Genomic DNA, 9,692 nt, shown 5'->3' with positions numbered 1-9,692 from the left:
ACAACCCGGGGGGGTGGGACTCGCTGTCTCTATGGAGACCGAGAAACAGGGGATAATACGGTGGAGCCGCCGGGGCTGCAGTCCTGCCCCAGAGCCGGCAGGGAGCAGAGCTGCGGAGCCGCCTGGTCTCCCGCGTCCGTGGGTCCATTCTTGCGTCTTTCTGTCCGTCGAACGAGCACTGCAGGAGCAGTCACGAGGTAGAAGTCGGTAGGAGACCCGGGCGCCGACCACCCACCCTACATAGTATCTTGCACAATAAGGAAGGGGGGTGGGGGTGAGAGCGGCCTGGAAGGGGTCCCAACCCTGGGTAGTACCGAGCTGAGGACGCCGGCTGAGCGGCCCCTGCCCTGGACCCAAGTGTTCTACCCCCTCCCCACCTCCTTGCCCGGCTGATTGATGACTCCAGCTGTCCCAGCGAGAGCAAGCGGGTGGCCTTAGTTCACGGGCGTGGCCGCTCCATCCACGGCCTGCAGAGTCCTGGGACTACAGCCTGCGCCCTGGCTTTACCTGATCGGCCCCTAGATTACCAAGAATTCATCTTCCCACATACAGGAGTGAGCACTGGGTGCAGGATACAGCCAGTCTCCTTCTCCATAAACCAAGCGCTGGGTCTCCGGTCGAGGGTGGGAGGTAGCAGTGTAGGGAGAGGGTAGTGGACTGAGATTGTGGGCCCACAGAGTCGCTGCAATGTAGGAGCTGTGGATGCTCCCAGTCCCCAAAACTGCAGCTTAGGAATGAGTGTGGTCACTGGTCAGTGATAGTGAGAGAGGGATAGTTGGGCAGAGGCCCAGGCCGCGTTCACTGGAGGCTCTAATATAAAAGGCAGAGGTAGAAGATGGTTGCTGAAAACACAATCAAGTGTGTAGTCAGGAGGCTGTAGTGGAGACTGGGGGCCATCCGAGAACGTGGAGGAGGTGGATGTGCTTAGGGAGGTCTCAACACAGGGTGGTCAGAACATAGTACCTAGGAGTCTGGAAATGCAAGTCTGTAGGTGTGGACACTGGTGGGCTTCAGTGCAGGGCTGAGAATGTGGCCAGAAAATTGTATGTGGACAAGGGGGCTACGAGGGTGTGTTTAAGAATGAAGGTGTGTGGAGAGGGGGTGAGTTGTGAGGCTCTGGTTGGGGTCTCAGTAAGGGCTGCGGGTGTATGGATGGAGGTGGCTGCAGTGCAGGGCTGAGGGTGTGGTCAGGGAGGCCTCAGTTTGAGGCTGTGCTACATGGTGGGGTTTCAGTGCAGCGCTGTAGGTGTGGTCAGGGGACTACTGTGGGGGCGTGGGGGCCCTTCAGTGCAGGTCTGAGGGTATTATTGAGGGAGTCTCAGTACAAGGCTCTTAATATATGTGTCGGAGGCAGATGCTGAGAGAATGGCCCAGGCCCTCAGTCTCAGGGCTGCAGATGTGGTCAGGGGACTGCAGGGGGGGCTGTGGGGGCCACTTCAGTGTGGGGCTGTGGGTGTGCTCAGGGAGGTCTGAGTACCAGGTTAAGAGTGCGGTCAAGAGGAATAAGACTGAGGGTGTGGAGGGCTGTGCTGAGTCTGTAAGCTACAGGAGTGTGGGCTGGTGTGGTAGTGCCCAGGGTGTGGCCAAGGGGCCTGAATGGAGGGCTGAAGGTGTTAAGGAAGGGTGCTTTGGTGCAGGACATAGGTGTGAGGATCACAGGGCCAAGGCCACAGTCCCACCCACCAAAATGCCTCTGAAGGCTCGGATTGGAACTCTACAACCCCCACCTAGGCTAGCCCCCCAATCTCCTGCTCCTCCTACACGCCACAGACTGGGAGGTAACAGCCCCAATGGGTGGCAAGGGGCCAGGAAGCTGTAGTTGTGCCCCAGGCACTGGGAGTGCTGGTGCGCCCCACCCAAGGGCCCTGGTTTCCCAGCCCAGCCCAGCCCAGCCCAGCAGCACTGGGAGCTTCTCCCTGAGCTGCCCTGACACCATCCTGCCCTTAGCAACATTCTCCAAGAAGCACTACCCTCCCTTAGCAACCGTCTCCAGGCTTCACAAACTGTGGCCAGGCCAGCCCCAGGCTCCTGCTCCCCTTATGTTTTTGTTTAACAGCAAATAGTAACAAGGTCCTAGCTGGGCCAGCTGCACCCCTGCCTAGGGCATGCACCCCTGCCCGTGCTTTGGCTCCTTTCTCAGCCTGGGCTGGGTCTTGCTGGGTCCTCATGACCCTGACAAAGACACTGTCCTTACTAAATACCTAATAGCAGCTTAGCCCAGCCCTGATCAGCTTGGCATGGAACTCCCTCCTAGGGAGAGAGGCCTGCTCTGCCACCCTTCCTTCCACCCAAGCAGGCCTTGTGCCAGGGCCAGACAAAGCCATGGCCCAGCTGCTGCCCTCACAGCCTTTCTGGACAGTGCCACTCTGTTCCCATCCTGATATGAGCATCATGATTTCATCTGAACTCCATTCCAAGCCAGGGCTGGCATTAGGCAACAGGACCTTTCATCTTGGGGCTCTTCCTCAGGGCTTGGGGGCCCAGGGAGACACTGAGTGCTGGCCCCTCTTCCCAGGCAGCTCCAGCTCCAGCTCTGAGGGTATGTAGCCTACATGCCCACAACTCAGACCTTGAAGTTTTTGAGGTAAAGGCATGATGTTCTGTGCCTTGGGGAGGGGAGGGACAGCTTGGCTGGGAGGTGACTAAGGTGGATTCCTACAGAGTGGCATGGCAGCGAGCACAGACGTGGCTGGGCTGGAGGAGAGCTTCCGCAAGTTTGCCATCCATGGTGACCCTAAAGCCAGTGGGCAAGAGATGAATGGTAAGAACTGGGCCAAGCTGTGTAAGGACTGCAAGGTGGCTGACGGAAAGGCTGTGACAGGGACCGACGTCGACATCGTCTTCTCCAAAGTCAAGTGAGCCCCAGGGGTCCCTGCTTCTGATGTTCCCAGAAGGTGGGGAATTGGGGGGCTGGAAGCAGGGAGGACATCAAGAAAGGGGAAAACTCATGGTGCCCACATACCTGACAGGGGGAAGTCTGCTCGGGTCATCAACTATGAGGAGTTCAAGAAGGCCCTAGAAGAGCTGGCAACCAAGCGATTCAAGGGGAAGAGCAAGGAGGAGGCCTTCGATGCCATTTGCCAGCTGGTAGCAGGCAAAGAACCAGCCAATGTGGGCGTCACTGTAAGTGCCCTGATGATCTCAGGTAGCCATTGAGGGGATGTGGGGAATCTCAGCTGGGGGTGGGAAGGGCTGGGCTCCCTAACCAGGTGCTCCTGGGGGAACTCTGTCCAAACAGAAAGCAAAAACAGGGGGTGCTGTGGAACGGCTGACTGACACCAGCAAGTACACGGGTTCCCACAAGGAGCGCTTCGACGAGAGCGGCAAGGGCAAGGGCATTGCTGGGCGGCAGGACATCCTGGATGACAGTGGCTATGTGAGTGCCTACAAGAATGCAGGCACCTATGATGCCAAGGTGAAGAAGTGAGGCCTGGGGAGGCCCCCCAATGCGACTGCCCCTGCCAGAGGCTCAGGCCTGGGCCTAAGGGGCACGTGGAGCAAGAGAGTCCAGTCCCCTCCCTGCTGGACCTGCCACCCAGAGCTTCCTGCCCAGCCCCATGGGGCCAGCTCACCAGGCCTCTGACCCAGATGCACTGTGTCCCCTTTCCTTTCCTCTTTCCTCCATGACTTTTGTCCCTCTGGGAGAGTCTGTGCCTATAGCCTCATTGCCCCAACCTAGCCCCAGGCATGGCTAACCCCTGCCTGCTTGTCTCATATTTAAGCTGCTGCTCTGGCCAAGAGCCTAATTCTTACCCAGACCTCAATAAAGCCACCTTTTGTATCAATACGGCCTGGTCAGGTATCTGACATTCACACCTCCTCGGTGTTATCACCCCTTTGTGTGTCACTGCTGATCCTTTCACTGGCAGCCCTGCCCAGAAAAAGACAATAGTCTCTTCCATTAGCACAGAGCCAGGCTGCCTGAGGATGCTCCTTAGGGAAATCTAAAGCCTTTTGCCTCAGCCCTGACCCTGGGTGGTCCTAATGGCACAGTTTGCCTTCCAACAGTTAGGGCCTCTCCGCTTTCACAGCAGGAGGAGGGATGAGACAGCAGATTTGGCCTGGGCCAAATGTTGGCAGGAGTCCAGTGCCAGGCCTCGGCTCTCAGCCTGCTGATAGTTTCCCACTTCTGGGGGCTACCAAGGCAAGTCATTTTGGGCTCCAGCTCAGAATATCAAAGAAAGGAGGACCAGAATGAACCTTAGAGAGTACATAGTCCAACTCCCTAATTTTACGGCTGAGGAAGCAGACCCAGAAAGTGGGACTTCTGCAGACAGAGGCCAGACCATGTCTCTTGTCTCCCAGGCCAGGCTCTTTCTAACACATCGAGCCCTAAAATGATTTCCAAAAGTGAGACTGGATGGTCAGCCTTTGGGAGGCAAGCAGGACATCTAAGAGTGCCCCAGCCTCTTATCACTGACTCCTGTTTAACATCACAGGTTGGAAGGAGGGTGGGGGCCTCTCTGGTCCTGAGGACTCCTGGGATTTCCAGATTAAACTTTTCTCTCATAGGCTCTGGGTGTTAGGTCAGAGCTATTCCCTAGGCACAAGGCTTACGGACCAACTCTTCTTCCTTCTTGCTGACTAAAAGGCTGGACTGGACTGAGGCCCTTCCCAGTAGAGGGCATCTCCCAAGGGTACCTAGAAAAGGCTTAGAGGCACACACTCACAAATACCTTCTTTCCCAAACCTGTTAACAAGGCATAGTAGTGCAACTGCTTATTCCCTCATCCCACAGGCTCCTCTGGGATGTTCCTGCCCCAGGTGGACCCAGAGTCCCTTGAGCCCAAGTTTTCTTGGGAGTGGGGGTGTAGAGGAATAGTATGGTTCAGGAACAGGGATGCTGGGGTGGTAAGGCGGGAATTAGAGGGAGGATCAACGCCTGGCCACAGCAGAGCCTTGCCTAACAGCTGACAGCTGGAGCCTCCTCCAGACTTGGCCAACCACTTCCCCTTGCTCTGCCCAGAGAAGAATTTCAGAAAGTTCTACCTCTCTCACCAGCAAATAGAGGAATGATTCCTCTAGCCTTGGGGAATTTTGTCTGAATTGAAAGCTTACTTAAGTGAGCACAATAGGAAGGAGAGAAACACAAATCCTTCTGGCTTTCACTTGCTAAATTATCCGCATAGAGAAAAGAATTTAACTGGATTGCAAATTGATCCAGCAGTTCAGTGATTAAGCTGCAGGTGAGCATATCTATTGTGTAGGGGAGCTGTGGCTGGGCCCCAACTGTGACTGGCAGTGAGGTTTAGAGGAACCCAGAGAGAGAAATGGCTGAGCCCCAAAACTCTACCATGTAGGAGTAAAGCCCTTCTTCTTGAAAAGTGGTCATGGAGCCTGAGGGAAATTAAGGCCTGCCCAGAGCCAGGACCAGTGGGTTTACTAACAGAATCCGGTGCAAGGCAGCCATGGACCAAACAGTGCATTTCAGCCCTTCAGTCATCACTGTTCCACCCCTCATAGCCTCCTCATTGTGGAAAACTTTGGGTACCCTTCCTAGCAAAGCCAGCGGGGCAAGGAAGAGAGGTTAAGATCTGTGGGATGGAGCCATTAATATCTTCTATGTATAGCTGGTTGGCTCTGCCCCTCCTTTTAGGCACAGAACTTCCCTGAGGACCCAGCCCTGTTTCCTTCTTTCTCCCAATAGTGCCAGGCCTCGAGTGAGGAATCCCTCTCCACTTGTTTTCTGTTAGCTTCACAAGCCTTCCCTCTTCCATGTTGAGCCCACTTAGCTGCACAGGGCAAACGATTCTTTGGCAACCTTCCCTTGGCACTCCCAATCCCCACCCCTGCCCTCTGGTCCAAGGGCCACACAGAGAAAATCAGAAACACAGTCAACTTCCCTAGGAGTGGCCAGCAACTCTAGAGAGGTGCCTGACCTGGGAGAGGGCCAGCCACTTTCGGTGACAATAGGAAATAGGGTGAAAGGTGACTCAGTCTGGGTCAGAGTCTTTGTTCCTTCTCAGAAGTACCCTGAAAAGGTTCTGGGGTTGACATTAACAGATGTTCATAGGGGAAGGAAGGGAGGGCTGGGGTTGAAGAAAGAAAGAAGTATGTTATCTCTCCCCGACTCCCTGCGCCACCCTGCTGCCCCAGTACTGTCTGTCCAGTAGGTTTGCCCGTATACTGGGCTGGGACCCTGAAGTATGACAGTTCAGGGCTGCAAGGTTACTGGCCGAGGCTACCCTACCTGGGCAAAGCTTAGGCTCTCTGGAAGACAGGCTAAGTGTTGGTAGTGGTGCGGTGCTGTTCCTATTGACATTGCCACAGAGCATGAGCTCACTCTAGCTCCCTCAAAGCCACATTGCTCAAAGACACTTATGGCTCCTCTGTGAATGCTTCTTTGGGGAACCCACATAAAATCCAGCAGTTTGTGGATTTGATTTATAACTTAGAAATGTGTGTTCTTGGTTGCGATCTTTGTCTCATTATTATCACAATAGCTCTCCTGCCTGGCACAGCACCTGGATCAAAGGAGCAAATAAATCTTTCTGCCTGCTTCTCTCTCTGACATGCCCCTAAAGATGAAGAAAAGTACAACATGGCATCAGGCCAGCAGTCCTTCGCCCTCCATACACTCTCTGGCAGCATTAGCTACCTGGGTGACCCTGAAACAGAAACATACCTAGAGCCACTTTCATTATCTTTTCTCATTTTAAGATGCCCAATCAATCAGGATTAAAAGAAAGATTGTGCCTCTCTCGGAAACACAGAGTACTCATGTGTAAAGTGGATGCCAAGCTTAAAGCAAACATCCAGAAGCTCCATCTCTGGTCTGGACTGCAGCAGCCTTCTCTCATCTCTCTAGCTCCTCACTGGTTCTTCCCCACTCCACACAACTGTCAATCCATTCTTACAGAGAAAGCGTCTCAAACACAAATCTGCCATTCCTCTGCCTTCCCAATCTAAAATCCTCAAGGAACCATGCAACCTACCTCCTGCTTACCTCCTCTCAGCCCCTCAGTTCTCTGAAAAGACCATGTTTCTTCCCATTTCATGGCTTTTGCAGATGCTGTTTCTCTCGTAGCTCTCTCCATTGCTTCTGCTCTCGGCCCTATGCTTGCCTGGTAATCTTCTATTCAGTCTTCAGATCTCACTTGAAAGATCATTTCTTTAGGGGACAGTTCCTGACACCACCCCTCACAGGCTAGGACCAGTTCCCCGGTTATACACTCTCATGGCACCATGACTTGCATCTTCCTTGCCCTACAGTTCCTCTGGGGGCTCCAGACTCTTCTACTCTGTACTTTTGGCCTAGGAAAGCTCAGCTTCTCCTCCATCTGCTCCCTTTCTCTCATTCTGCAAGCTTCTACTTGAACACATCCTCACTGACATCTTCTCCAATTCCACAGAGCAGGAATCCCCCTGACCCACTTCTCTCTCTCTTTCTGAGACATTTTTAGGCTTCTGTTTAGACTTGTTTGGTCCTAATGCCAACCTCCGAATTCCACACAAGGTTTTGCTTTCCTCCCTGATTAAATCTCTAGGGCAGACACCAGACCTTGTCACCTTTTTACTATGGGTGGGAGGAAACTCAAAACATGATTGATGAACCAATCAATATGGATTCTCTTAAGTTTCTTCTAACACAGAATATACCTGGCCATGGATGTTCCTTTTTAACTTCCTACCACACAGTTACAAGTGACACGTGGGAAAAATGTTTAGTGTTTTTTCCATTTCTATATTTTCAGCCAAATGTCTCTATGTGATACGATGCTAGGACTGAGTGCCAATTATTCCTGTGGGCAGAAGGAAAGAATGACTTGATGGGAGGAGATAAAAAAAATAAACAAATAAAGAGAAGGACCAATGCAATGTAATCAGAATAAGACTTTTTCTTAATCTTGTGGGTAAATACCACCATACTGGTGGCAATGGCATTGAGGGCCCCCCATGGCTGAGAGAGAAGCTGCAGAGGTGTTCAGTGCTAGCTCCATAAACTAGTCTCTGGGACAGAGTTTGAGATACTCTGTATTAGATACTGACCCGTGTCATGTGCCACTGGTGAGGAGGAAGACAACGTGTTTTTCCCGAAGGGTGATGATCTCCCCAAATGATGACTCTTCTCAGGAGGCAGGAGTGCTTTCCCAGAATAACCTTTTTGCTCTTTATTCAGCTGCTGCAGCAGATACTCATTAGTTACCACCAGGGACCTGGGACACAGGGGAAAAGGCAGTCATGAAATCATGAAAGCAAAGTAAATGCAATTCAGACCTGAAGTGTTTGCTAAAGACAAATGTAAAATGAAGTAACATCTTTAATCAGAAAGAACTGTACGATTTATGAGTTATTTTAAAAGCAGGTTGATGGTTTCTTTCTTCATTACAGTTCTATTTGATTATGTTCCAGACTGACCATTGCTGTAACATAGTTCTCATTTTATAACAGTGATCGTTCTGTTCTTTCCAAAGCATTTTCATGATGAAGTAAGTAGAAGCCCTGGGAGATTGGCACCTGATCAGGCTTCCAATTTCTATCTCAAAATCTTAACTTCTACATCTTTTAATCTGTCTTGCTTCTGCAGTTAACTAGTGGTGCTAGTCATGGCCGTATTCTTGGACTCTGATTACCTGTAATGTTAAAAGTCATCAGAGGCTGGCCAGAAAAAAAGAAAGAAAGAAAAAAAGATGCATGCACAATGCTATTCATTGCAGCAGTATTTGTAACAGCAATATACTGTCAACTTAAATGTCCATCAATAGAGGACTAATTAAATAAATACAGTGGAGTCCTACACAGCTGTAAAAAGGAATGATAACTAACTTTATACACCACTGTGAACTGATTGCTTAGATAAAATGTTAAAGTACTATTATGCCTATTGTTATATAATAGAAGGGGAATACAAATACACACTCACACTTATAATGGAAGGCTAGTGGGAGGAAAGGAAAGGATAGAGGAGACAGGTAAGGAAGCTAGAATCGTCTGAATTTATCTCATTTTGTAGATTTGACTTTGGGACGATGTAAATGTTTTACATAATTATAAAACAAGATAAGCTTAAAATAATAAAATTTCCCTGTGAATCAAAAGCAAATTGAAACAAATTAAACCTGTATATTGAATTGATGGTTTAACAACACATAGAAAAATTATTTCGAGTTGCTTTAAAATATAGCAATTTGACTGTACATGACTAAAGAGATATACCCTTGTGTTCTCAAAGTGTGGTCCCAGACCAGCTGCAACAGCATCACCAGGAAACCTATTAGAAATGCAAATTCTTAGTTCCCAGCCCAGACCTGCTGATTCTGAAACTCTGGGGGTGGGGCCCTGCAATCTGCGTTTGAACAAGTCTTTCAGGTGATTCTGATGCACACCCAAGTTTGAGAACCATGATTATGCTACCTGCTCTACTTTTGTATATAGTCGAAATAATTATAATGGAAAAAAAAGTAAAAAGCCAACCAGAATGAATCTGGGTCTAATCCTCTGAATATGAAGTTTTCCAAGGAAAATCGGGAAATGAAGTTTGGGGCTGAAGGTTTGGGGATTGGGGGTCTTATATTTAAAATTCATGGAAAGTCTTAGTATAGATGTTTGGTAAATCAAAACGTCCAGTGCTTCTCTAAATGTACCAATAATCTTGAGGCCTTTTCTGCGTTGTCTACTCTGCATCCCGAGGATACTATTTTTTGAAGAAGCTGAAGCTATTGAGCTCCTCTGAGGAGAACATGCACATTGGA

The 9,692-nt window shown here is 50.4% G+C and overlaps 2 protein-coding genes across 4 annotated transcripts in view; one reads left to right on the top strand and one right to left on the bottom strand.

Moving 5' to 3' along the window:
* The first annotated feature begins 35 nt into the window (after positions 1–35).
* On the top strand, positions 36–3,787 carry TPPP3 (tubulin polymerization promoting protein family member 3). 3 transcript variants are annotated; one of them, XM_006909757.3, is made up of 4 exons: positions 36–197; positions 2,662–2,855; positions 2,970–3,123; positions 3,239–3,787. In XM_006909757.3, exons 2-4 carry the CDS (start codon positions 2,668–2,670, stop codon positions 3,425–3,427), a joined length of 531 nt encoding a protein of 176 aa, XP_006909819.1. In that variant the 5' UTR covers positions 36–197; positions 2,662–2,667; the 3' UTR covers positions 3,428–3,787. The 3 variants fall into 3 exon arrangements, with proteins under 3 accessions (XP_006909819.1, XP_015443179.1, XP_024901009.1); XM_015587693.2 differs by having other exon boundaries at positions 36–207; XM_025045241.1 differs by lacking the exon at positions 36–197 and adding an exon at positions 2,453–2,539.
* A 4,033-nt stretch (positions 3,788–7,820) lies between these two features.
* LRRC36 (leucine rich repeat containing 36) overlaps positions 7,821–9,692 on the bottom strand; it is a 41,718-nt gene continuing 39,846 nt past the window's right edge. The window contains exon 14 of the mRNA XM_006909756.1: positions 7,821–8,156. Within this exon, the coding sequence (XP_006909818.1) occupies positions 7,931–8,156 (226 nt within the window). The 3' untranslated portion in view covers positions 7,821–7,930. The remainder of the gene's footprint in view (positions 8,157–9,692) is intronic.

The sequence above is a fragment of the Pteropus alecto genome, unplaced genomic scaffold (genome assembly GCF_000325575.1).
Source record: "Pteropus alecto unplaced genomic scaffold, ASM32557v1 scaffold42, whole genome shotgun sequence".
Lineage (NCBI taxonomy): Eukaryota > Metazoa > Chordata > Mammalia > Chiroptera > Pteropodidae > Pteropus > Pteropus alecto.
The sequence above is the reverse complement of the archived record's forward strand: the minus strand, read 5'-3'. Positions and strand labels throughout refer to the sequence as shown.